Here is a 27,898-nt window from a genome sequence, read left to right as displayed (position 1 = left end):
TTAAAACTCATCCAGATCTGGATAGATAAAGTTGTCTTTGAACAAACAGTATGCAAAAGCCTGGCCTCCACATATCATTGAAATTAAGCCGGATCCTGCAAGTAATGAAAGGGGAGTTTTGGTTAACTACCAATAATGAATAATTCATTGGTGAGATTATGAATAAGAACAATTGTCATGACTAAAATAATGTTCCTGAAACTGACACAGCATTTGAAAGAGGGTAGTTTATAGATTCAGCTAAGAGACAGTAGGTATATATTCTGTGCTGATAAATTGTTGAAATTCAAAACTTCCTTCAGGGAATAGATGCGTGGTTCTGTCAAATTAATAGTAAGGAGCTCTTAAAACTCAGAAATTCAAAGGCAATGGAGTCAAAGCACATGCCAACGGTTTTACAATTCTCAATTCTTTTAGCTCTTCAGACCTGCCATTTGTTTGTGTTGTTGTATTTAAAAATATTTCATAAAGTATTTTCTCTCTAATTATAAAAGGAAGATATGCTCTCCTCTAACTTGGAAAATATTTTTTAGTGAAGAAAAGATTTTGAATACAGAAGTCTACCTACCTGGGCTGTTTGGTTGTATGAGAATACTTTTAGCTCTGACTTCATCGGCCCAATGATTCTTCTTTTTTTTAAATATTAATCCAGCCTAACAGGGCTTTCATAAATCTGTTATTCCTTGTGTGGCAGAAACAGTATGACTCCCATGAAAGGTAAAGGTCCCTAAGGTAAGAGCCCCTAGTGGATCAGAGGCTTAGCAGGACTGCACAATTTCCTCACACAAACGTGTACATCCAGTGTGAAACCAGGAGATAAAATTTCCAATATGTTTAGTCACTATTATTTTGTATCTAAGTTTTTTGACTCAAAGAAAATCAAGGAAGTTTCCCTCAAACATCATTTGGCAACCCATTCTCTGTGTAATCTAACCCTAGTTCTCAAAGCCAAAATAGTGACCGAACTATTTTAGCAAATTGTATTGGCAACTCCAGTATGCCAACACCAACTCTCCGTGTCATCAAGGTGGCATGTGCTAGGTGACTGAATTGCCTAGGGCTTAGTAAATTTTGTGGTATTGTGAGGAAGATCCAAGAGATAAGTTGTTGTTTTCATTTCTTCCTATACTGATAACCTGTCTTTCAGGTATCTTCTTTCCGATTCATTAAAAGTGTGCATTTTTGAAAGCATCATGCAAAATAAAATATCAGTACATTCTACATGTATTTTCTGTATGAACCAAACAATATTAGAAAAGAGTACACACTAAGACTTATGTATACGTAAAGGAAGTAGAAAATTAACCTGTAATGAAGGGAGCTAATGAGTAATATAAATAATACTGACCTATTAAACAGATGACTTAACTTTCAGGAAACAACGTGGTGAAATGTCGCCTTTCCATTTCTCATCATTAAGCTTGACAATACTTAAATAAAAACTATTGCTAAATTTACTGAAAAGGGGAAATGTAAAAATATCTGTGGTCAATACCTAGCTTAAGTTAAAGAAAAAGCTTTAGAAAAGTCCACTTCAACTTGGTTAGTTTTGTTACTAGATGTATAATTGATGAATTCAGTTGTTCCACTTGTGGGAAGAAAAAAGTAAATGAAATGAAATAGTGCTACCATAAAAATAGTAACACTATTCATGTTGAAAGAGAACCAAAGGAATATGTCACAAATATATATTGTGTTTTATTCCCTATAATTGTAGAATTAAAATTTATTTTATTTTATTTTATTTTTATTTATTTGAGCAGTCTTCTAGTCCAATTACCTGACTCACGTAAAAATATCTTGATGCTCCCACTTTATGTATAAATATTTATGCTGAACATAATATATACACATACGTGTATAATATATTTGGATATCATACGTATATACCTAAAGCAGCCCACCAATGTGATGTCAAGGGGAATTCCAACATAACTGGAAAAGAAAAAAAAAAGAAAGTGTTGTTCATTTTTTAAAATGCATTATTTTTTACACATGAAGAAATATTTCTGTTTTGTCAGATCATATCCACATGACAAAGAGAAATATTTTTCACATTCATGAAATCAGCTAGCCCCAAAGCTATACTTAGATCATAGTTTACAAAGTCATTTATTAAATAAGATACCTGAAGCTCCTGCTCTAGGAGATGTTAGGATGTTTTGAATTGTCAGGTTCTTGGGTCAGCTCACAGAATTGATTTGAGTGTTATATAACAGATAATCCTAAGGCCATCCCGAATTCTCAACACCTGACTTTCTCTGGAGTTCTGAGCCACTTCACTCTGAACTCTATTTAGCTGTACTTATTAAGTATTTTCCATGTGCCATTTGTTAGACAATTACCTTGTAACTTTTCTGGGTCTGGAACCTATACCTTGTCTCAACCTTGAAGATTCAGCCACCCTATGCCTCAGAGCCCTTTTGCAAATATCCCATGGCTGTCTTTCATGTAAACTTAGCCCCAAAGTAAAATAGAGAAATTGAGATATGGGGTTTAGTAATTCTGAAAGTTACTAAAGGGGAGTGTGTGTCTGGGGACAAGGAGATTGATGTACGAGAATTCTCTAATAAGAGTGATGCTAGGATGTAATAATTCATTTGGAAATTGTGTATTCTTAAATTGGAGACTGATGAAGCCATAAGTAGACCACAGCACTGAAAAAAAAAAAAGAGTAATTTAAGTTGCTAATAAATAAAAATAACTTTGAATTTTAGCTTGTGGTTGATTCCCACCCATCCTTTGACTAGTACCTTTTTTTTTTTTCTTAAATAATGGAAGATAGGAAGGGAGAAAAATTAAAACAGAAGAGTAAGTTTTGAATAGATGAATGAATGAATGGATTAAACTGTCATTTACTGAGTAATTATGATATGCTTAGACACTATGTCAGACAATTTCTCATTCTCATGGAAATGTCCCTAGGTCTCCCTGCTCCATAGAAGAGGCAACTAATGTGAATGATGTTGTGAGTTCCCTTAAGACTACACACTTCATAAAAAAGTAGGATTGGAATTTGAATCCATTTTCCTTTGACTCCAAAGACCGCAGGTAGAAATAAAACCCCTTGTTTAAGAACATAGTATTCTTGGTAAAATAACTATTGTTGGGAAGTTCGCAAGCCTGCCAGTATGGGTTTCCTTGGGGTCCAGTTCCCAGTCTTTGGTCAATTTCTGCCTCAAAGAAGGGTTCTGGAGGAAAAGTATTCTGAACGGAGGCAAACTGTGTACAAGCTGATGACAAGTTGAACATGAGAGGAGAGTAGGAAACATCTACATTCAGTACAGTTTTGAATCGGAAGATGCAGCCAATCAAAACCTCTCCCGGGACGTATAGAATTTAGTTGGGGAGAAGTGTGGGGATGGGGGGAAGAACTAGCTCATCAGTTTTGATGATTAAGCCATCAGAGGACACTATGCTAACAAAATTTTACTCTTGTGAAGCAATTTAGGTAAAAAATCAGATTTAACATATTTTCTTTGTTTCCTTTATTTTATTTTGCTTACCAGCGGAAGTGATGACAACATGGAGAATAGTTACTGAAACAGCATAATCCCAGACCCATTCTTCTACAACTAGAACGAAGAGCAATCCGCAAACAAAGTAGGTGACCTGTGTTGAGACTAGAAGAACTGCAAATAGAATGAAGAATATCATTATTTGGAACTTAGAGAAACTAACAGTTCTGAAACACAATTAGTAAGATTGTGCAAAGAAATTTTGGTAAGAATTTCCAAAATATCCCATCTCTTAACAATCCCCAAATTTGGATAAGAACTTTTTAACATATTCTGTCCCTTAATAATCATTTGACTCACAGAAAAATTACAGTATATAATTTGTTTCACTTTATCTTTACTTACCATTTTTAAAAAATTTTATTTTTTCACTGTTCCAAGATTCATTGCTTATGTACTTATCATTTTAAAGGTAAAATACAATAAAGAAAAGTTACTATGTAACCAATACATGCTGGTCTGTAATTGGATTTGCAATTCTCTATTTAAGCTATATTAAAAACTAACAAAAAATTCAGTTCTGAGTTTTCAGAAATGAAAAAAGAAATGTAAGAATTCAATGACTTATAACATTTCTTTGGTCCCAATTATTGCCTTTCTTGGAAACGAGTTCCTTCGTGTCTTTATAACAAAATGGCTTGTTCAGATAGTCATCTGGGACACATAACCAATAACCCTGGATGAAAGGAAGCCTCAAAAATGAGTTGTGTGGATGGAGACACTCTTCTAAATCCACTCAGTTGTCTCAGAGTGGTCTCCACAACATGTATCAAGAACTAGTAACTTACAGGTCAGGACCACAAATCTCTAAGAGCCTTGAACATGTGAAGGGTCAACGTTTTACGTCTTGGCTTTGATATGGATCTTTAAGACTGTAGTGGTTTCGAAGGAGAGACCCATCAAACATGTGCAAGATATATATGTGGCATACTATCAAGGTCCCTTTGTAATGATTTGACTTTCTGTAAAAATTATCTTTCTTTTTTTAATAATAATGCAGCAAATGATTAGTATGTTCTTACAGTTCAGGGATCAATGAATCTAGACAGGCAAACTCTCCATTTTTCAAAGCAAGAGGTAAAATAATAATATTCTATCCTATTGTGCACAAATAATTTTATTAACCAGCAAACCAGTGATTGTTTTGTGCTGAGCTAGGCACTAACCAAGCGAGCAAGTCCCAAGTGCCACCCTTTTGAAAAGTCTTACAGTTACTCCTCCTCAATTTGATTTAATTTTACTTACCGGGTTTCAAAAAGTTGGAGGGAGAATTCATACCAACTCCTTTTTTATCATATGGGAAGAAAGTTCAGTTCAGCATGTCCTGTTCCCTAGAATTGAAGCTGTGGAAAGAACTCCACAGCTGTATCACACTGACACCACCTCTTCCCACCACGTTTCCACTTCTACCTCTATCAGTGGCTCACAGAGCCTCCAGATTATTATAGGGAAACGGAGATGCCTCTTTTATCAGCATTGACAGATTTTATAGGTTAACTCGCAGCTGCTTGAAGACATTGATTTTAGTCTTGAACAGGCTGTATTTGCATATATTGATGAAAAAGGCTTATGCTTTGTTTATAATAGGAAAGAAAGCATGATTTAGAAGAAGTAATACAAAATTTAAACTCAGGATATCAGTGTTATAGTCTTGCCTTTGAGCTTAGGAGTTATAAAACCTTGAGTACAATTTTAACCTCTGGGTCAGTCTTGTTTTTTTCTCCATAATTGGGAAGTGGAGTGCTTACTTATCTACCTCAAGAAATTGTTGGGAGGATTTTAATTTGAAATGAAAGCAATTTGTAGCCTATTTTCTGCTATGCAAAGGAAAGATATTAGTAATCAAAATGTTTTAACTAGACTTAAACTTTCCAGTGTCCTTGCTAAACCTACTCTCCTGGGTGATGAAAATCATTGAAACAGACAAGAAACTTGACCCTAACTACATGCCCAAGGCTCTGAGATTACTCTTACACTTTATCTCTGAGATTAAAGTCTAAATTCTCAAAGTAACAACTTTGAAGAGTTATGGCAGTTATCTCCCCAAGCCCAAAATTAAAGATCTAATAGGCTAAGGCTTTATTGATATCTTTGTACAAATGTTAGTGTTTTGTGAGAGGAGAGAAGAATATAAACTGTGCCAGACATCCTGGGATCTTCACTAATCTCCACTATGTAAAAACACAGCCTTTCCAATAACTGTGTCATTCCTATCTTTCATGGACTGACCCAAAGGCAAGAATTAAATACTAACAGTTGAGTTTTCAATCCCCTCCCAAAAAACACACATATAGCTCTTACTTAACTCTTTACTGTGACTATTTCCTTATCAATTGTGGACAGTTTTTTTACAAAATAAGTTAATTCTATCTTCAATAGGAAAGCACATAAAGAGAAACTTAAGATGGACTGTTAGACCTCTTGTGTCTCATTAGAATGAAAGTCTCTTTTTCCTAACATATTCCTTGTCTATCTAAAATTCAATTGATAACAGTACCAAACAAGGTTACCCATTTGAGGAGGTTGTTCTAAAGCTTTTTAATTTGAATTCAGTAATTTTAACTGACCAAGTTTCCTGTACAAGTCATATTCAAAAATCTGGTTTCTCTGGCTTGAGGCAATTTTTGTACATTTGCCTATTTGTTCCAAAAAAAAATGTCCGGTGGTTTTCTAAAGAATTGTAATGTTTAAAAAAATCCACAATTCATTAAAAAAAAGAGTAGGAAGAAATTTGATAGACTGTTAAGAATAATTTTGTTTAAAAAGTAAGTTTGTGATTGAATTTCTTCTTTTTCTACTCTCTACTTGTAGGTGTTTTATAAGCTTTCATTAATTTATGTGTATTATTTTATAATGGAAATAACATTAAAATCTCATTTTTCTAAAGATGGGACGAACTCACCACGAATCCCCCCAAACAAGTATGTTTGACATATATTCAATACAAGTAGCTCTTATTATTAACATATATAAGGCTTATGAATACAGTAGGTATTAATTAATAATTATTTTTTAACCAATATTATGAATTTTAAAGAGATAAATTTTTTCTTAGTATACTCTCACATATTACTTTTCCTTTGGAACGTTTCCCCCCCTACTTTGGAAAGAAAAATCAAACTAAGCAGAAATGTACAAAGCAGAAAATGAAAGTCCTCTGTCATCCCAGCTGGGAGATAACAGTTTGTTGCATAATTCTCCAGATTTCTTACCACTGACACCATGTATTTTACTCTGTTCTACAAAATGAATAATTACACTACACAAACACTATTGTCATCTTCATTTTCCATGCCATATCTCATGAGCATTTCTTTCTATCAATATATCAAATCAGTCTTCTTTGAAAAATATTTAATGTACAAAAAATTTACCTACAAGATCACCAAACAAAAATTCCTATAATAATTCTATTCAATTATTCCACTACTCCATTCTATCCCATCTTTCAGGAATAGCCACTTTAAAATTTGGGATGGCATTTTTCCACATTAATTTTTGAAGTCAGATACAAGATACAGATGGCTGAGAAGAAGGCTTGATATGTTGTAAATTTTTACAAAACAAAAAATATTTTGTTTTTTTGAGGCATTGAACTCGCTAATTGACAAAGATTGGAAATTAAAACCAATTACCTTTATAATTTGTGTTGAGCCATGAGGGGTTTGTTTTGAAATCAAATGGTGCCAGGACATCCAGCTCATACACCCTGAAGATGTTACAAATGAAAATAGTTTACTCCTGGGGAGGCAGTTCATAACTTCCCACATTAAGGCTTTGAATATAGCTCTTCACATGATAAGTCATTAGCTTTAGCCACATTGTGGCACATGTAGAAGCTGGCAGCCAAATAATCGTTTTAACTCTGTTGTCTTATATATCTAGTGAAGTCCCCTGGGGGGGGGTAGTTAGCCCTTAGCTGTCATCTTGAAAGTCCTTTCCATCAAACACGGGAAGAGAACGTAACCTAATCCTGTGGCAAGAGCATCAGCACGGAAATCAGCCAGACCCAGGTTCTAAACCTGATGGTGTTGTGAAACTGGGAATTCGGGCAAGTCAGTTCCATTAGAAGCTGAACTTTCATGTCTTCTCTGTAAATTGAAAAGGTTAATCTCTGAGATCTCTTTTGGTTGTAAAATCAGAGTCTATAAATATACACCCTCTATGGTGCCTGTTTGTAGTTGTGTGCAGCTGGTCAATCCGTTAGCTGCCTCCTGGAGCTTTAAGGCCCAAGAATTTAAAATTCCTCTCCTCTGACTCAACGTTAACTACAAATCCCTGAAATCAGGCTCAGAGAGCCCTGAAGAGTCTTAGCTCTTCCCTGCTCCAGGCATGGCCTCACTGTCTCCAGTCCCGGGAAGAGTTGAGACTGTGTGTGAGCACAGATGCTTCCTCAGTGGGTTTGCCTGCAAGCACGCTGAAAAACATTATTCCCATTGCAAAACTTGGTATAATTATTTTTGGTTACTAATCTGCATATTGAAATCAAAGGGTCCTAACTCTTTTCTTGCACCATAAAATTAAACTATGTAAACACTTGGCTTCTGAGAAATTATTTGTAAATCTACATAATGTATTTCAAGACAATCAATTTATTGGCGACCTAAATTTGTAGAGGCAAAATGCAACCATAGCAAGACAAAAAAAAAGAAGGCAAAAAAAAAAAAAAGCCCCGAAAAAAATGCTTCACATTTACATAGAAACAACACTGAAAATACACATTTTACTTTGTCTTCATAGTAACCCTCTTTTGATCAATTACTTCCATTTGACAAATGAAGACAATTAAGAGAAGCTCTATGGCTTAGTTAAGATGTTTCCAGAAAGTTAGTAAGAACCTGGGCTAGAAGTTAGGTTTCCTGGTTTGGGTCCAAGAGGTATTTCCAGTACATATCAGAAAATATTTAAATTGGATGTAGATTATCTCTAAATCCCCTTCTCATTCAAATCTGCTCTGTTTCAATACCAGCTCAGGGAGTAAGAGCTTCACTTTCTTTCCATCATTATCTTCCAAAGAAGAGGAACAGTCCTGTCTGGTCCTATCCAACCACATCATTTCATGGTTGTGGCTTTTATCATTTTCGAAGATGGCACATTTGCTATCTTTCCTTTAAAAAGGTGTGAAAATAGACCATTTTTATTTTTTTAATTTTTTAATTTTTTTTATTTTTTAAAAGATCTTATTTATTCATCTGACAGAGGGAGAGAGAGAGAGAGAGAGAAAGATCACAAGCAGACAGAGAGGCAGGCAGAGAGAGGGGAGAAGCAGGCTCTCTGCTGAGCAGAGAGCCCGATGTGGGGCTCGACCCCAGGACCCTGAGATCATGACCTGAACCAAAGGCAGAGGCTTAACCCACTGAGCCACCCAGGCACCCGAAAATAGACCATTTTTAAAACATTGCATCCTCTATTCCATAAAGGCACATCAGTTGTCAAATATAAACTCCTTTCAGATTCACTCTTAGCTTTTTAATTCTGTTGGAAGGCAACTTACTTGAGCATCATGCCACACATGCCCAGAACTGCATAGTACATGGTGTAGAAGAGGATCACACATATAAGAAGATTCTGCAAAACAAGCTGCAGAGAACGCAAGCGTGAGCTCCAAGAGCCTAGGATTTTTCATACTGTTGTTGGTAATGAGTCTGACAAACAAGAGGCTATGGCCACCCAGTCCATAGTGTTGGCTAGCTTTGTTTTGCTTGGAGACCCATAGGGTGGAAAGGACTTCAAAGTCCACAAGGAAAGTTTCTCTGACTGGAAAGGCTAGCGTGGTCCACATTTGCACCAAGGATTAATGCAGTAGAAAAATCCATATCACTTGCCTTCCCTCTCCCACAACACACTTCCTACATGCTAACATTTACAATTTAATTTGACAAAATGATCATAATTACAGCTATCATAATAGTCAAAATAGGAGAGCAGCTGAGAAATTTTGAGAAGTATGAACAAAAAAGTACATAATAACACAGTAATAATGGAACCTGTGTGCACGAGTTTACAGAGCTATTGACTAAAACACAATAGATGGTCCTAAAATGGCCTCTGCCACATATGAGACTTTGGAAGGAAGCATTGCAGATTAATGGGGACCAGATGGATTACTTAACAAACAGTGTTGTGAAAATCGTCTAACTTCTAGGCAGAAAAACCCCATTAGATTCCAGTCTTGTACCAGACACCAAAATAAACTTGAAATGGATTAAAGGCTTAAATGCCAAGAAGTAAAATGGGATAAAATATTTGCAATATATATTAGGAGCAAAGGGATTGATATCCACAATACATAAACACATACAAATAAAAAAAGACTCACAAACCAAGAGAAAAATGGACAAAGTATATAAATAGGCAGTTCACATGAATAAACATTTAAAAAGCCAATAAACAATTGAAAATGTCTGAACCTCACTATTAATCTTCTGAAATATATTCTTATGAATATAATAAAAATGTCAGCATTTCACATGGAAATTTTCCAGTGTATTCTTTTCTCTTTTTATCTTTTCAAAAGTCTTCTTGTTTGGTCAATGCTTAAACACTTTAGCATTATTTGTTTCCTCTGAATGACCAATTCACCAAATTTATCAAATCTTTTAATTGGTCTGGGTACAGAGGAGCCCTCCACTAGATGCAAGAAAAGAAGAGAGTTAGCACAGAGCACACCACAACCATTTGGCTGAATGGACCAAGTTTACAGACTTACCAAAACTTACTTCTTCTTCTTTTTTTTTTTTGTCCTTATGGAGCTTATATTTTTTTCTCTTTTAAAAAAAATTTTATTATGTTATATTAGTCACCATATAGTACATCATCAGCTTTTGATAGCAAACCATGATCCATGGTTTGCTATAACACCTAGTGCTCCATGTAATACGTGCCCTCCTCAATACCCACCACCAGGCTCACCCAACACCCCATTCCCCTTCCCCTCTAAAACCTCAGATCAGACGAACCATGAGAGACTATGGACTCCGGGAAACAAACTTACTTTTTTCAACTATTTAAAAATGGGTGATTGTCTGGTCTAAGCGAACCAGAGGAGATCAGGACTAAAGGGTTCTAGCACCTTCAGGATTCTAGCCCCCCAACCCCCACACACCCATGTCGTCCCTAGGTCCTCCTACTTTTTGCCTGTAGTCTTCCCTTGGCCAAGTCTCTTCTCCCTGTGCCCATCATTCTCATCCCCCTTTTGCCCTTCAGTATCTCCCACTCCAGGTTGCCTAATCACACCTCCCTCGTGACCCTTTGTCTCTTCCTAGCCTTATTCTTTTATTTATCCATTTATTTTATTTTATTATTTTTAGTTGAAATATATTTGACATATAATATTGTGTAAATTTAATGTGTACCACATGCTGATTTGATACATTTATATACTATAATTGGGTGCCATTGTAGTGATAGTTTGCACTTCACCCTGTCTCGTAATTATTTCTTTTTGCGGTTGGAACAATCAAGATCTAGTCTGTTAGCAAATTTGATGATTATAATACAATATTGTTGTCTATATTTTCTTATTCTGTGCACTCAATATCTAGGACTCATTACCGGTTGCAAATTTGAACCCTTAACACCTCAATCTGTCTTTAAGACCTGCATAGCCTTGTCATTTCATGATGGCTGACACAATCCTTTTTAAGGGAATAAGTAAAAGGATGAGATCTTCTCATAGCTCTCTTTCTTTTATTAGAGAATAAAAATCTTTCCTAGAAACCCCCATCAGATGTCCCAATATGTCTCACTGACCATGACCTGGGGTCATGTGCTCACATCCTTAACAATCACAGACAAAGAGTAAAGGGGTCTACCATGGTGGGTTTAGAACATTGGGACTTTGCTCCCAGGGCTTGGCACTGACTGCTATAAAATAAAAATTATTAGCAAGGAAGGAAAAAGGAGAGTGGGGTCTACTACAAGGTAGGCAACTCATGATGTCTTCCAGGTGGTGGAACCAATATGGAAACACTGATTTGTAGAGAAGATTATTTAAAGGTCAAGAGAATATGTGAAAGTTTTACCTAAGTTGAAGGTTTAACTACCATGCCCACACTTAATATGCCCACATTCCCAACTGTAGGGATAAGAATCTGCTAATGGAAAATGGGTATGTGATAGGGAACAACATTGGTGCTTCTACAGCCTTAAAAGTTTCTTAAGGGTCATGTGTCTTTGGGATTGCTTTATTCTTTATTCTACATTTTAACATCAATTTGTTTTTCTTTTAATTTGAGCATTAATAGCCTCTAGTTGAAATATTTCTAGATGATTCTTTTATTTTAATTCAATCTAAAATAAGATAAAAAATATATAGTATCTATACTAATACAAAACATGAAATTATTTTTATTTCTATGTTAATACCAAAATTTAAATATTTTAAAATATACTCACTTGCTGTAAAATTTTACTTTTATAATCTAAACAGACAATTGTGATGCATATGTATAAGACATTTGTAGCTATTCTATTAAAAATGAAATCATAATTTGTGGGAAAACATATTTATTGACAAATTTTACATATAGGTATGTCTACTTTCCCCCCAAATTTACAAAACACTATAAATAAATAAAATTACACATTTTAAAGTTATTTTAAAAGAAACGCTTTGAAAAGCAAGGCCTAATTTTTTAAATAATTACTTTTTTTCCCACCTGAATACTATATTTAGATTTTCAAATAATAATTTTCCTATGAGCAAATTCAGTTGCCTCTAGTAACTTCTTCCTATAATCTATACTCTATGCAGCTTGCAAACGTAACTTTCTAAAAGGTAATCAGACCATGACATTCCCCTGTTGGATATCCTCTGATGGCCCCACATCATCATCAGGATTCATTCATCCATTCTTTCATTTGACAAATAATCACTGGGCTGAGTGGTAATGCAGAGTGAACGGGATGTGGTCTCAAGCATAGAAACTCAGCCTAGCAGTGTTTTTCAAACGGATTAGTATCAGACTCACCTTGAGACCTGTTAGGACACAGATTTCTGGGCCCCAGTTCTGGAGTTTCTGATTCAGTAGGTCTGAGATAGGATCCAGAAATTTGTGTTTCTGACGAGTTCCCAGGGGATGCTGGGTGCTCTGTTTCTATGACCACACTTTGAGAACCACTGATCTAAGGGCACGAATGATGAGTTAATAGATAGCTACCTACAGAGAGAGCTCTGGTTGGGGGAATTTACAGAGTGCTGCTTTAATATTTTATTTAGGCCAGTATAGCCAACATATTATACTGTCAATTCATACTAAAGATTAAAAATTATTAATGAGATTTTATGGCTTTTGTTCATACTACATCTTGGAAACTCGGAGTACTTATTACAACACAACTCAATTTTGAGTAGCCTCCTTTCAAGTGCTCAGTAGCCATGTGTGGCTAACAGCCACTTTTTCAGACAAGGCAGTTCTAACCACTGCCATTGCCTTTCCTTCCAACCTCATCCCCTCAACCCTGTCCCAAATGGCTGATCGTGTGACTCTATTTGCTATTTGTTGTTGGATTACTATGTCTCAAGCCCTATCACCATAATTTCTCAATTCATCCACCCTTCCCCATCCCCCACCATTATGTGCACACATGAAAATCTTTCTGGATATGTGGAACTATCATCTGCATTTCACAGATTTGGTAACTGAGGCAAGAGAGGTTAAACTTAGCTCAATGGCCTGTCTGTGGCAGGGCTCCAGCTCAGAGCAGCTGGATGTCAAAGCTCTTCTTTGCCATGTACTGTCCTGCCTCCCACCTGCTAGGTTCTTGATAAAAGAATTTTGAATAGGCAATTCTACTTCAACACTTTCTTTTTAAAATGATGGAAACTGATTCTTGATTAGGTTGAGTGAATGGCCCAACATCATACATTTATTTAGTGACAGAGACAGAAAAATAATTGTATTCAACTACCAAAGGAAAGATCATGCTACCCAAATGACTGAATATATAACTTCATTATGATACAATTATTTTTGTACTTCAGAAAAAACTATTATATAAGAATCGGAGTTCATAGAAGTCTAGATATTTAGCAAGTGCCAAAATCTTTATTATTCCTTCAAAAAACATATTTGGGTCATGAACCAAATAAAGTATAAAAAATATGACATTTGGCTCTTTGAACTTGACTGAATATCTGATGATGTTAATATTTTAGGGTGTTATAATGATTGGAGGTTTATCATATGTAAATACAGATCATTATAAATGTAATTACTTTATTAAAGAGCTCCCATGTTGTTTTATTTATGCATAATAACAAAACTATTTTGAGAATAGAATATATATGCATAAGTCTGCAAAATGTGCAAATAGGATATGGTAAATACTTTAAAAGTTGCTTTCAAAAACACTGTCTGCTAAAAGTCATCTTTACACTGCCATCTTTTTTGATGCAAAATATTGTGATGCCAGCTTTCCTGCCATTGCCCTAAAGACAAAGCATGTTTTTAAGGAGTTGAAATTAAGGAAGGACTGTACCTACTAAAAAAGTATAAAACTCTTTTAGTTTGTGGTCTCTGAATGGCCCAAACCAGAACTAGTAGATCCGGGTGGTGACTCCCGGGTTTCAGAGCTTCCATGGAGCCTGCGTGCCCCAGCTGCGTACCTCATTCGACTCTCTTGCCAGTTTCCAAACTGGTTTGACTGGTATAGGAGTGCTGACAATACTGACTCCATCTTTGGCTCTCCATCTTGTTCATGCCCACCCAATGACCTCCCTTAGGGCTATGTGTTCCAGGCCCTGTAGAGTGGAGGTTAAAGCGTGCTCGGACCAGAATGTGGGAAGGCTAGTTTGGATCTCCTCTCTGGTGCACAAATGGCGCCATGTTAGATAACTACCTAAAGTCTATGGGTGAAGGTTTGGGCTCGGTGGCACATAGCAGTGTAGCACCTGGATTGTTACCCACCTGATCCCCATTGTCAGTAGGTTACCTGGCATGACACTCGGTGTGAATGGTATAGAGTGGCTTGTTCCATTGTCGGTCTCAAAGAACCTGCCTGGTCTGGAAGAGACTTTGCTATTCCTTCTCTACCTGCTAACTCTGGGCTTAATTCAGAAAAGGAAAACCTGAGGGTGCCTGGGTGACTCAGTTAAGTGTCAGACTCTTGGTTTCAGCTCAGGTCATGATCTCTCGGCCATGGAATCGAGCCCCACACCAGGCTCCGTGCTCAATGCAGAATCTGCTTCAGATTCTCTCTACACCACCATCCCCTCTGCCTCAAATAAGTAAAGAAAATCTTTAAGAGGAAAAAAAGGAAAATTTCATATTCGTTCCATTCTTCTGGAGTCAATAGCTACCTTTCATCCTTCTCTTCATTATTATCTTTTGAAATTTTCTTGTTATATCATTTCATAACACCCCAGAGGGATCTCTTCCACATATCTTATGGTGTTTCTTCAAGGAATTAGCTAAAAGATATGGGGTCTAATTGTTCTATGATACTTACCCCATTTTATCTGGAGGAACGGGGTGTGTCCCGTATGCTCACTAATGTATTCACAGTGTCTGGTCTGGTTCCTGGCACACAGTTGACTGACTCATTACAGTATTAAGGGTTGAGGGAAGCATGGCTGATTTTCAGCCTGCAGATGAGTTAAGGAGTATCCATTATGACAGATCAGGTAACATGGAACAACACCTCATATAAGAGCAATCTTGACTGAACAATAAGATGGTAATCAGTCACCACATAGTTATGGAGTGTTGACATCGTGCCCAAAGTTATCACACAGAAAACAATTAGAACAAATAAATATATCCAATATTTACGTGACTGTTTAAAGTATACATGTATAGATCAGCTTACCCCTCAAAATAAATGGTAAGATTGACCTAGGATAATAATCACCTCTTTTCAGATGAAGAAACAGAGGTTCAGAGAAACAAAGTGATGTTCGCAAAGCTGTCGGTGGAAAAGTTGCAATTTGGCATCATGTTTATTAACTCCAAGTCAGAAAGTAAGTTTTTTGTTTCTGGTCATGAGGGAAAAACTACTTCACAGAAGGGAGATAACCTTGGCTGCGCAATGACACAGAGCTGTTAGTAAGAATCACAAGGGTCCACACTCTTCATATTTAAATCAGTTCACACGACCTGTATGTGAGTGGTTTTCAAATTTCATTATTCTTAAGAAACACCCAGTGTTTGTCTGTGAAAATACAAATTCCTCACACTCCATGTCTGATATTAGCATTCTGTAGATATTGGGTAGAGCACAGGTAACTGGATTTTAATGATCCTCTCAGATGATTCCAGTGCAAACAACTACTGAGGATGTAGGGACAAGTCCAGGTGATAAACAGAACGTGGGTTTCTCCTATAGTCTCCTCCTCAGGTAGAATTTCTTTTCTTTTTTTTTTTTTTTAAAGATTTTATTTATTTATTTGACAGACAGAGATCACAAGTAGGCAGAGAGGCAGGCAGAGAGAGAGGAGGAAGCAGGCTCCCTGTTGAGCAGAGACCGATGTGGGACTCGATCCCAGTACCCTGGGATCATGACCTGAGCCGAAAGCAGAGGCTTTAACCCACTGAGCCACCCAGGTTCCCCTCAGGTAGAATTTCTAAATGGGAATTGGATGAATAGTTGGGAGACCTGGATTCCTGAGCAAAATGGGCAAGATGGATGACAGAGAGATTTCCAACAGGAATGAACCAATACAATCTTCTACTTCACAGATAATAAGGAAATGCGCACTGAAACAGCAATAAGACACCATTGTTCTCCTGTCGGCAAGATATATATTTTTTTAAAGAATCACTTGTTCTGGTGAATATAATAGACATTATTCTAGACTGCTGGTGTGAGTGGAATTTAGTACAAGTCTAATGGGAAGCAATATATCAATATGTAGTTTTCAAAAGTGTGATTCCGAACCTAAACACATATTTCTGGTAGGAAATAGAAAAGTCTTAAAGGTGTCTGTCTTTACATGGTGAAATCATTGATGATCTCTCCCCCTTTTTTCTGTATTTTATAAATTTTTAATGGAAGACAGAGACCTAGTTTCTAGCAATCACAACTTACATGATTACAGGAAAGTTACCCTGAGTAATGTTTTTATCTGTAAAATAAGGCAATGGTGTTTTTAACCCTTGGGGGCTCATTATTCTGTGGGATGTCTAATGTAAACTATGGACTATGCAGAAAAATAGATATGCTCACAAATATGCAAGACGTGGTATGCAATGTCAGTGTTCTCACAGAACCTCTGAAGTCCATGCATGGATCCCAGGTTAAGAATCTGTATTCTTGAAGGAAATTCCAAGTCTAACTAAGTGCACTTCAAATCCTAGCGGGGAGTGAGTATCCCCATTCCCATTAGAAGAACTAGAGATCATCAGTCTAGTCATCGTATCTACAGCTATGGCAGATGCTGAAAACTCTAAAAATATTATCTGTAACATTAGTCATCTAAGTCATATTTCAAAATTCTATATGTTCATTAGACTCCTCTAGTTGAAGGGATCAGAAAAGCTCACTCTCTTAATGGTGATAATGAAACAGTGTCGGAATCAATTAAGGGAACTGTCTCAACAGCTGTTCAGCTGCACTTGGCCACCCACCATTCAGGAGCCACAGGAACTCGGTAGTTAGGTACACTGTGGTGCTGGAGACTTAACACGACTGCACCGATCTTCCCTGTCGGGACGAACCTCTTCCAGTCTCTGTTTCTCTCTTTATTTCTTCTTTCAACTCTTCTCCCAATTAACTACTTCTCTCTCATAGGCAAACACACAAAAAAAGAACCTGATTTGATAAAACAATCACTATCTGATATATGGCACCTGAGTTGGATAGAGCCCAATGAACAGGGACTATTCCACCAATGACTTCACCATGGGTGGTTGTCTTTGAGTCAGCCGAACTTCTCTAAAGCACCAGGGATGTCCAATTAGAGATTCCACCGCACACAAAACATGGTGACCTATGTAAAAGGCATCCCACAAATAGGGTTGAGGGAAGGGTCAGTACTCCCAAAAACTTCTCAGAAGGAGAAGGCTGCTGGCTTATTTCCTGTTATTTAACTATTAATAAGATAAGCATGGGGCAACCAAGTTCAGATGCAGGCTCTATTAAAACTAGTATCATAGAGTTGGTTATGAGGATTGGGGTGGTTCTGGGGGTGGGGGAAGATGAAACAAATTCTCTTGTTTCCAGGTACTGGTTAATGGTTTCCAGGTACTGGTTAACAGTTTTCGGTCAGTTCGGTCTTCAATACTTCTCCAATCTCTGAAGTTCAAAAGGATTGAAAATACTCTAGGACCTCAGTTGCCTTTTTGGTTTTCTAAATCCCAGCTATTATTAAAATAATATACATTCATTAATTCAGTCCCCAAAGTATTCAGTACAAAAGATAAAAATATAAACAAATCTGACTTTGAACCTAATGGTCATTGTGGAATGACCATTTTTGGAATACATAAAAACATGAAGCACAAAAAAAGTGAAAATCACCCATAATTCATTATTCAAACAAATCTCAGTTAAATTGCTATTCAGAGCTGTCAGGTTCTTTTTGTCAACATCCGTAGCTTCCAGAGATTAAAAGTAAGTTGAAGCTTTTACATTTCCCTCCCATACCCTCGAATCAGTTTCTAAAACCTGCAAATCTGATAGGAACTATAAACATCTTTAGAGTGTATGTCTTTAGGGGCGCCTGGGTGGCTCAGTGGGTTAAGCCTCTGCCTTCGGCTCGGGTCATGATCTCAGGGTCCTGGGATCGAGCCCCGCATCGGGCTCTCTGCTCAGCAGGGAGCCTGCTTCCTCCTCTCTCTCTCTGCCTACTTGTGATCTCTGTCTGTCAAATAAATAAATAAAATCTTTAAAAAAAATAGAGTGTATGTCTTTAGATGCTGAAATCACGGATATTTCCTTCTTCCTTTTCTACATTTTATAATTTTATAATTTCTACATTTTATAAATTTCTAATGAAAAATAAAAGACCAGGGTTCTACATTATATGCTACAATCATAGCAAGTCATTCTTAGAAATGTGCCAAATATACAAAAATGTATTAGCCAATAAACCCCAGGGTATTTATACAACCCGCTTTTGAAAATTTAGGGAGGTCCCACTCTCTATCAGCACTTTGATGAATACTTTGTGTTTGTCAGGTTTACTTGGAGGTTATCGCAATGATATCCCGAAGTCAGGATCAGTCATATTGACCAAATCAGTTGAAAAATTTCTTCATGAAGTGTGTGTGTGTTGAGGGAAGGGATAGTGCTGGTGGGGGGCTGGGAGGGTGAGGGCAGGGACAGAACAAGAATATGGGCTCTAGATCTGGGGTGCTCCCGTGATGGTATTTAGGTGACCGAGATTCCCAGATTGGGATATCTTGTTCACGTAAGGATAGTGACGCGTGTTCAATTTTGCATACTTTGAACAATGCTCATTTCATCAGTAAAAAAATAAGTTCTTTCTTATGCTCATTGACAAAGTCTCTGGTATGGGTTTCATTAATAACTTTTCTACTGCCTGAGAAGCTCTTCAAGTGTGGGTTCCTGATAAGGATATTTCACATGCTAATCAACAGCTAATAGAATGCAGATTGGCGTTAATCTACACACACATCTCTCACACTGCATTATACCGAAGTATTTTACATGAAATACCACATTTTCAAAATAGGTCTTTTTATATTAATATCCACATTTTTGCCCCTTTAAGTGGCTTAAAATTTAACTACAGCCTTTGCAAAAAAGTTGAGTAGGGTACTCTGAAAAGGTAGTGTGAAATTGTAACATATTTATTTCTCAAAGACCGAAAGTGAAAACAAAATTTTCAGTGACCTCAGGTATTTCTTTCCCCAAACTCTCAAAAAGAGCAAGGACAGTTCCTACATAATTACAAAACTATTATTATACACAAGAAATTTTACATGGATACACAATATTATTTATACAGAGTTCATATACAAATTTCCCAAATTGTCCTTAAAATCTAGAATCAATTCAATTTTCACATTAAGTTCAATTGTCATATCTCTTTAGTGCCATACACAAGATTTGTCTGATGGTTTCCTCATGATACTGATGAAACATTGAACACTATGTCAAAAACTAATGATGTACTACTCAGTGGCTAACTGAACATAATAAAAGAAAAAAAAGAATCTCTGGGGAAGAATTCTAATTGGTAATCTTGTATATTTCCCACTGTATCTCATGAGGAGACACATAGTATCATTTTGTTTCACCATGGGTGATGGTCAGTTTGATCACTAGGTAAAGGTGATGCTTGCTGATCTATTTTATTTTTTTTTAATTTATTTTATTTATTTTTTATTTTTATTAACATATAATGTACTATTTTCCCCAGGGGTACAGGTCTGTGAATCATCAGGCTTACACATATCACATACCCTCTCCAATGTCCATAACCCAGCCACCCTCTCCCTACTCCTTACCCCCCAGCAACCCTCAGTTTGTTTTGTGAGATTAAGAGTCTCTTGCAGTATGTCTCCTCCCTGATCCCATCTTGTTTCATTTTTGCTTTCTGTACCCCCCACGACTCCCCGTCCTGCTTCTCAAATTCCTCATATCAGAGAGATCATATGATAATTATCTTTCTCTGATTGACTTATTTTGCTCTGATCTATTTTAATTGCAGTCTTTATCCTTTGTTATTAATAAGTAATCTGTGTGGTGACACTTGAGATTATGTGAATGTCCTGTTCCACCCAAACTTTTCTATTTACTGACTTTAGCATCCATAGATAGACTTTGTCTGAATCAATTATTTATGTTGGTGTTATGAAATGGTAATTTTCTCAAGTTTTTTTTCTTCTACATATTATTATACGTTCTTCCATAGAGAGATTTCCCTTCTTACCTTGAATTTGTGTATTTATTATTTATTCATCTATTTTTTTTGGTAACTTGTGGGGTTTCTTTATTTTCCATGTGTTATAACACACTAATGTCATGCTTCTTGTTAATGATGCTAAGATTGTCCCAAATTTGAGCACTTATATTTCCTGTGTTCTTTTCAGACATCCCCACCATTTTCTTTGTATGCCCTTGCCCTTGTATGTCTTCTGACACACAACCTGATGTTCCAATGAGATAGTGCCTTTTTAAACTATATTTTTTATTTTATTTTATTTTATTTATTTATTTGACAGACAGAGATCACAAGTAGGCAGAGAGGCAGGCAGAGAGAGAAGAGGAAGCAGGGTCCCCGCTGAGCAGAGAGCCCGATGCGGGGCTCGATCCCAGGACCCTGGGATCATGACCTGAGCCGAAGGCAGAGGCTTTAACCCACCGAGCCACCCAGGCACCCCTTTAAACTATATTTCTGTATGTATTTTTGCCTATGTGTGAGCTTTCTATTCTCTTCCAATGACTTCTCTGTCTTTCTATCTATTCAGAGATCAATATCACACTGTTTTAATTATAGAAGCTTTGTAGTATGCTTTAATATAGGTGCTCCCATGGTCCTTTGTTAGGGATACTATAGCTATGTTTTATGTTTATGTTTGTTTCCAAATAAGCTTCAAAATCTACTTGAATAGCTCCGTAAAACAACTTTATGCTATTTTTATTGGGATAATATTAAATTTATTAGTAATATGGGAATAAATGATCGCTTTATAATGTTCACTCCTGCTATTCAAAAATAAACAAGATCCCCCAATTTATTCAAATTTACTTTTTTATCCCTAACCCTTTAACACACTTCTTGTTAACTCTATTCTTAAATAAATCCTGCTTTTGTTACTAGTGTAACAGAAGATTTATCTTGTGGTATCATCTGACTAGCTATTGTTCATGTACATAAAGACTTCTGGTTTGTGTTTTTAACGTTGCATCACTTTACAGAATATTTTTTTATTATGTTAGTGTTTTAAGTGATCCTCTTCTATTGCCCAAATACACTACAATATCATCTGTAAATATAGTTTCACTTCTTCTACTCCAATTCTTACGGCCCCATTGCTTATTGCAACCTGATTGCATTGGCTAGAACCTCTATATCATGAGACTCTTCATCATAGGAAACAAACTGAGGGTTGCTAGAGGGGAAAGGTGTGGGGGGATGGGGTAACTGGGGGATGGACATTAAGGAGGGCACATGATGTAATGAGCACTGTATTATATAAGACTGATGAATCACAGGCCTGTACCTCTGAAACCAATAATACGTTATGCTAATTAATTGAATTTAAATTTAAAAAGTTTTAAATTACACATTCTAATAAAATTTATTATTAAAAATAATAATTTATTTTCAAATAGTAGTGGAGTTAGTGAGTATCCTTGCCTCCTCGTTCTTGGCCTTACTGTGAATGCTTCTAACATCCTCCATCAAGAAATACACTGGTTTTAGGACTGCAACGTGTGTGTTTGTGTGTATGTTGTTATAGACATATATTGTTACCAAAGAAGAAATAATCAGTTCCTATTTTATTCAGTGTTTTAATCAGGAATGGTTGTCAACTTTTGTCAAAGGCCATTTCAGCATCTATGAAGAGGATTCTACAATTTTCTACTTAGATTTACAAACATGGTAAATTATGCGAATGGATTACCTAATACTGAACCACCTTTACGTTTCTGGAATAAATATTACTTACTCATAGTGTATGTTATTTAGATTTTTACTTTTATATTCCTAAGTAAGATTGAGCTATAGTTTATTTTTTGTATGATCTTCATAAGGTTTAGATGACAAAGTAATTCTTGTTTCATAAAAATATCTGTGGCTTTTCTTTTTTTTTCTATACTCAGAAATAATTTAAGTAGCATTGAGGCATATGATCTTTGGAGTTATGGAATTCACCTATGGGAATCCTGGGTCTAGTCCTTTTATAATAACTTTCTCTATTTATTTTGTGAAAACAGGAAACCCTTATGTGATTTTGCAGAGCAGAATGCTACCATTAAGTAGAAGAGATTTACCCTTCTCTACAGAGCAAATATATGTATATTCATCAAGGTCTAGTTCATATATCATATCACAACTCCATCCCTTACTGTAGGACAGAATCGATCCTTTCTTATTTCTTCTGCATCCACAGCACTGTGCATATTTCTTACAGGTCTAATCACATTGTTTGTAGCATTCCTATTTAAGGAAGTTCCCCTTTCTCCAGATTTTCAAAGAAAGAGACATGGATTTAATCATGTTTAATTCTCCAGCCTCAAAATTATTGTTCAGTTCTTGGTAAGTGGGCAATAAATATATTTTGAGTAATGATGAGTGAAGAGAACCAAAAATAGTAATGAAATTTCACTTCAGTATGAACTATAGTCTATCTGTAAAACAGGTAGATTCCAGGGTCAGAAACACTAGGGTTTCTTTCCCAGTTTCTTATTGGCAGGTCTATGACATTGGTCAATTACTCTGTGTTTTGTTTTACTCATCTATAAAATACAGGTAAAATCTCATGGATGTTTTGTATTCAGAACAAGTGTAAAACTCCTAGAATTGACTACGGTATGTACTCAACAGATATTAACTTGCCCTATTACGCCCCATGTGAAAATTTACTTTTTAGTTCTTCGGGCAATTCCAGAGAAATCATGAAATACGGCTCTCTCACTTGTAGGACCACAGTGCCTGATCCAGACTTCTGATAGTTGTTCCCTTCGAAAGTGTCTGTATGGATGAAATTCTCTAGTTCATGTCAATGGTCACATGCAGGAACACAGTGTTTCTCTGCCATTTTTAAATTCAACATTTGCTTTACAGTTGTAACTTTGCATTTAGTTCAATGTAGTTATGAAATATGTATCCTCCTGGAGTTCTGAACTACAATACATTGTATTCTCAACAACAATTTAGCAGTCCTCATACCTGGGCTTTCTTCCCAGTTCCTGTGCTGTTTCCCCAGACAGCAAATTAATTAAATGGCCTTTGGCCATGGCTCTTTCCCTTGAGTCAGCTTTTCTCTCATTTAAAGTATATGGACGGGGGGATTTAATTAGCCCAATGCCTGGCACATTGCATACACTCAATAAATGTTTGTTAAGTCTTGGAATTCTCTTTGGATAAAGGTCACTTTTGCTATTACTATTAATTTATGAGTATCTGAATAGTTCCTGAGATGATGATACTGACAATGAACAAGGACTTAAGGAAAGTTAACTCATAACTTACAGGGATGTATCATGAGATCGACTTTTCAGTAACTCACCAGTTTTGAATGAATTCACTGTTGGCCTAATGTTCTATAGCTGTGATTCGACACAAAAAGCTCTGGGATTCTAAAAAAGTGAAGACCTGCAGCAATTACCTGAATATTTACACTGGAAGGAGAGTGTGTGTGTGAGCATGTGTGTCTGTGTGTGTGTGTTTAAGCCCAAACTAAATATAGAGTCCCGATTCTTTATGTAAGCTACTTAAGGAAAAGGGTATTACCTTTTAATTTTTTTTCTCTTCAGTAAAAGTTATCATTGCTTGTTTAATTCCCAAATTCTATGTAAATTATGAATAGTTTAAAACACTCTTAAAAATAAATTTTTAAAAAATATTTTCCCTGAAATAATGTTTTCACTGACCTAGAAAATTTTTCTTAGCTGTTGCCATACTTAACATTTCTAACGGATGATGTATGTTGTGATGATGGCAGTGAGCAGAAAAAGCTTGAGGAAACACTCACAGTGCTGATATTTTACTAAAATGAATGGAGCACTAATTCATAAAACATAATTTAATTTTTAAGTAAAAATCTGACTTTCCAGAGTGTCATTCCCTTAAGGCTAGATCTTTATAGGCCCAAAGCCTGTATGAATTTACACAGCTGCTTTGAGGCTTTGCGAATTTCCTTGTTTTAGGTGCTTTGATTTTTTTAAAGGGGTATTTTTATACTGAAATAAAACACAACTATTAACACTAGCCTCAAGGGAAAAAGAAACTAACAAACGACCAGCTTAAAATGTTTCAATACTTCTCCTTCAAAATATTGCACATCTTTTAGAACTTGGAAAAATTAAAGCCATCCTCTGCCCCAAAAAGAGGAAAGACAAACTGTCATGAGTTCGGAACCAGAGAGCCAGAGGTGCAGGTGTTCATTCTAGAAGGTTTGCCTATGAGTGACACAGGCTCTGCTAAACGCCCCTTATCTGAATGCTTTAGAATCTTTTCTTGGGCACCGGTGTCTCTAGATTGCCACTGTCACCCCAGGATGCCAGGAGGGCTGCAGAATGTTTTCTGCCTTAGCTCCCAGCCAAAAGTGAAACAAGTTGCCTCCTGACAGAGACACCATTTATAGAACGTTTTTGCTTACACCAGTGCGAGGCGGTTACGGGAAGCCAACGTCAAGAAGTCATTCCTCTTTACCTTGCTCGGAGCGACTCTGGTCTGGAGAGCCATGGACGCATCCTCTGTCAGAAAGGTGGCGAAAGGCACACTCTTCCTACTGACGACATCTGGAAGAAGAGACAATTGCCGCTGTGAGCTTTTCAATTACTCCCAGAGACGAAGTGTGAGATGCAGCCGTGCAGGATGATTGGATTACACAGAATGAGACAGAAGCCATCTGTGAGCCACACGTAAGCTGCTGAGTGCCAGGACGAGCACCCTTCGGAGACGACCGAGTCCTCATTCCATTCGTAGTTTGGTCAAGTTTGAAAGATGAGTTGATTGTTTTTAGACGGCGTTGCAAATAGGCAGGGATTTGAAATACTCCCTGGCTATAGGAGTAATGACTGTCTCCTACTTAAATTAGAAACGTGGATTTTCGGTTAGGAGGTCCCGAGATGGTCTCTAAAGAACGCTGCTGGCATTCGTGTTGAAGCATGGCCCGTTCTCTCGCGCGTTGGGCCTGCCGAGGAAAGAAATCATTCGCCCCTTCACGTCAGGGCAAAGCAATACACGGGTTCTGGTTTGGGGTTGAGAAAGAGAGTGAGCCTCGTGCTGTAAGATAAAGGCCTGTACCCATCAGTGACGGGTTTTCACGAATTGCCAGGATCCATGTGATATTGGAGTTCTACCTCTCTGTGCCCTGAGGCTCCGGAATGAGTCCTTCACTTTCATCACCACCTCTTCTGACTGGCACCAGCTTCCAACTTACAGATGGGGATTTATTTGTTTTGGGGTCCTTTTCCAATGATAACACTTTCTTCGCCTCTTCTCAATCAATCACATTCTGCAGTACACGCCCCCATTCACAAGAGCATGGGCTCTGCTAAAAGGGAGAAGATTGTCTTAGCAAGCCCAGGGTTTGGTACCTTTCTTATGGAAATATTTTTAAATTTGACTTTCCTGGCGCCTAAGCGGCTCAGTCCTTAGTCGTTGGCCTTTGGCTCAGGTCCTGATCCCAGGCTCCTAGGTTTGAGCCCTGCTCAGCAGAAAGTCAGCTTCTCGCTCTTCCTCTACTGTTACTCCTGCTTGTGTTCCCTGTCTCGCTGTCTCTCTCACTCTGTTAAATAAATAAATAAAATCTTTAAAAAATAAAATAAAAAATAAATTTGCCTGTCATAATACATATTATTAATATTATCAATGCTCTTGTATTAATAGGATTTGGATAATTCCTTTGGTCCATGGGTGCCCTGCACGTCTGTTTGCATTATGAGTTCTTGCAGAAGAAAGTCCCTTTTGCCTGCCAGTAGGTTCGTAACAGCTCCCAGGGTCTGCTTTCAGATTTTGGCAAATGGGGAACCCTCAGTCAAGGCTTGACTATTCCAGTCCTGTGCTTTGCCCTGCTTGCGACAGCAATGAGTGAGGCTTTCTTCCTGAAGAGCCCAGAGAGAGCTTCCTGGGAGTCACAGCCCAGTACAGAGTAAAGGACCTGTGCCTCCAACACTTTCAGTGTTTTGTAGACAATGCTATTCCATCGGAATTATTCAGTTCTGTGGTAATTACACCAGACCTATCCTCTCACAAAGTTGGCCTCGTACACCGGGAGCCAACACAAATTTCAATAATAACCACTCCACTGGATTAAAATATTGAAACCTACTAATCTTCTATAATGACACTAGGAAAAGTAGGTGGCCAATGAAACATACTGTGTGGAGATGGTGTGTAAGTGTGTGTGGTTACACCTACAACAATAAATATCTTTTATTTGAACCACTACTATGATCTCTTGTAAGCGGAGAGTATGATACAGAGACACACACACACTCAATAGCTCTAACTCTGTTTTCCAAGTTTGCCATTAGATGGATAAAATATATCCACGTGTATGTATTATAAGTATATGTGTGTGTGCATTTCTTCTCATTCATTCATTTCATTACATCCATGCGGAAGGTAAGGAATAAAATGTGGAAATCTTTTTACATTCTTGTATTCTGACTTGTGCCCCTTGTTATTTTTTCATGTTTGAAAGTATTTTCAGTCCCTTCGTGTAACTTGTATTCAGAGTTCTTTGCTGAAACCCGACTTAGTGATTTCCTTCATAGTAGAGACATTCAGAAATGTCAAGGTATTAAGTAGATATTTTCAAGACAATGGTACATAATTGAGAACTGCTTTCTGATAAAGTTAAAGGAGAAAATATGTTCAGGTCCATGATCCTTAATCTTCTGGGCCAGATATGTTTCCAAATTCAGAAAATCCAAAATTTTAAACAGATAATAGAATCCATATAATACATTATATCATATGCCCAAGGGGTCTGGACCTTCATTCTGTGTTCAAACACATTGTTTGAGCAGCTCAATGTATGAATATTCACCCCACATGGGATAAACAAAAACTGTAAATGATTTTATGTTGGTTTATGTCAGGTTTTGACACCAAACTAGTTCAGGTCAAGTAATATTCTACCACCCTAAGAATTCTAAAGTATAGTTTTCAGAAATTTTAAATTTAAGGTTCATAGATAACAAACTATAGACAAGTACCAATTTAATCATAAGAATCTGAAGACTGAAGGTTGCCTGTCTGGCTCAATCAGTGGACCATGTGACTCTTGATCTCAGGGTCATGTGTTCAAGTCCCACACTGGGTATAGAGATTACTTAAAAATAAAATCGTCAAAAAGAAAAAAAAATCCGAAGATTGCTGTTGATGACAGAATTGCAAATACAATTTTAAATGATATGATGAAGCTGAAGATGCTGTTTTAACACCATCACATTATCCATAGGAAGTTAAAAAAAAAAGTACAATTCCTTTGCTCCCAGTGCCAGAATTAAATGAAACTGGTTCCCACTAATGCTTCCTGCTCCTTCTATTTTAGCCAGCTTGGCTTTGGAAGCCTGGTGTTGTATATTTTTAGTTTGACTGATTTTCTCTAACCCATTTCTCCCTTTCACGGCCTCCTACCACATCTGTTGTTCAGCGTGTTCTTGAAATTAAAATAAAGTACTCTACAGGATATCTCTAAATCATAAAAACATATTAAGAACAAATAGGCTCTCTTTCCTTTCAGGGAGCCATGGAAATACCAACCCAAGTTGAGGTAAATTTCTTT

At 36.8% G+C, this 27,898-nt stretch overlaps 1 protein-coding gene across 1 annotated transcript; it reads right to left on the bottom strand.

The window, feature by feature from the left end:
• On the bottom strand, nt 1-24,843 carry TMEM244 (transmembrane protein 244; the record flags this gene model as incomplete). Its single annotated transcript, XM_080806881.1, has 6 exons — nt 1-95; nt 1,891-1,935; nt 3,507-3,632; nt 7,154-7,227; nt 9,013-9,098; nt 24,811-24,843. 6 exons carry the CDS (start codon nt 24,841-24,843, stop codon nt 1-3), a joined length of 459 nt encoding a protein of 152 aa, XP_080663007.1.
• Between the last annotated feature and the right edge of the window lie 3,055 nt (nt 24,844-27,898).

Source organism: Martes martes (genome assembly GCF_963455335.1).
Source record: "Martes martes genome assembly, chromosome: 6".
Taxonomy (NCBI): domain Eukaryota; kingdom Metazoa; phylum Chordata; class Mammalia; order Carnivora; family Mustelidae; genus Martes; species Martes martes.
This window is presented reverse-complemented; position numbering and strand designations above follow the sequence as displayed.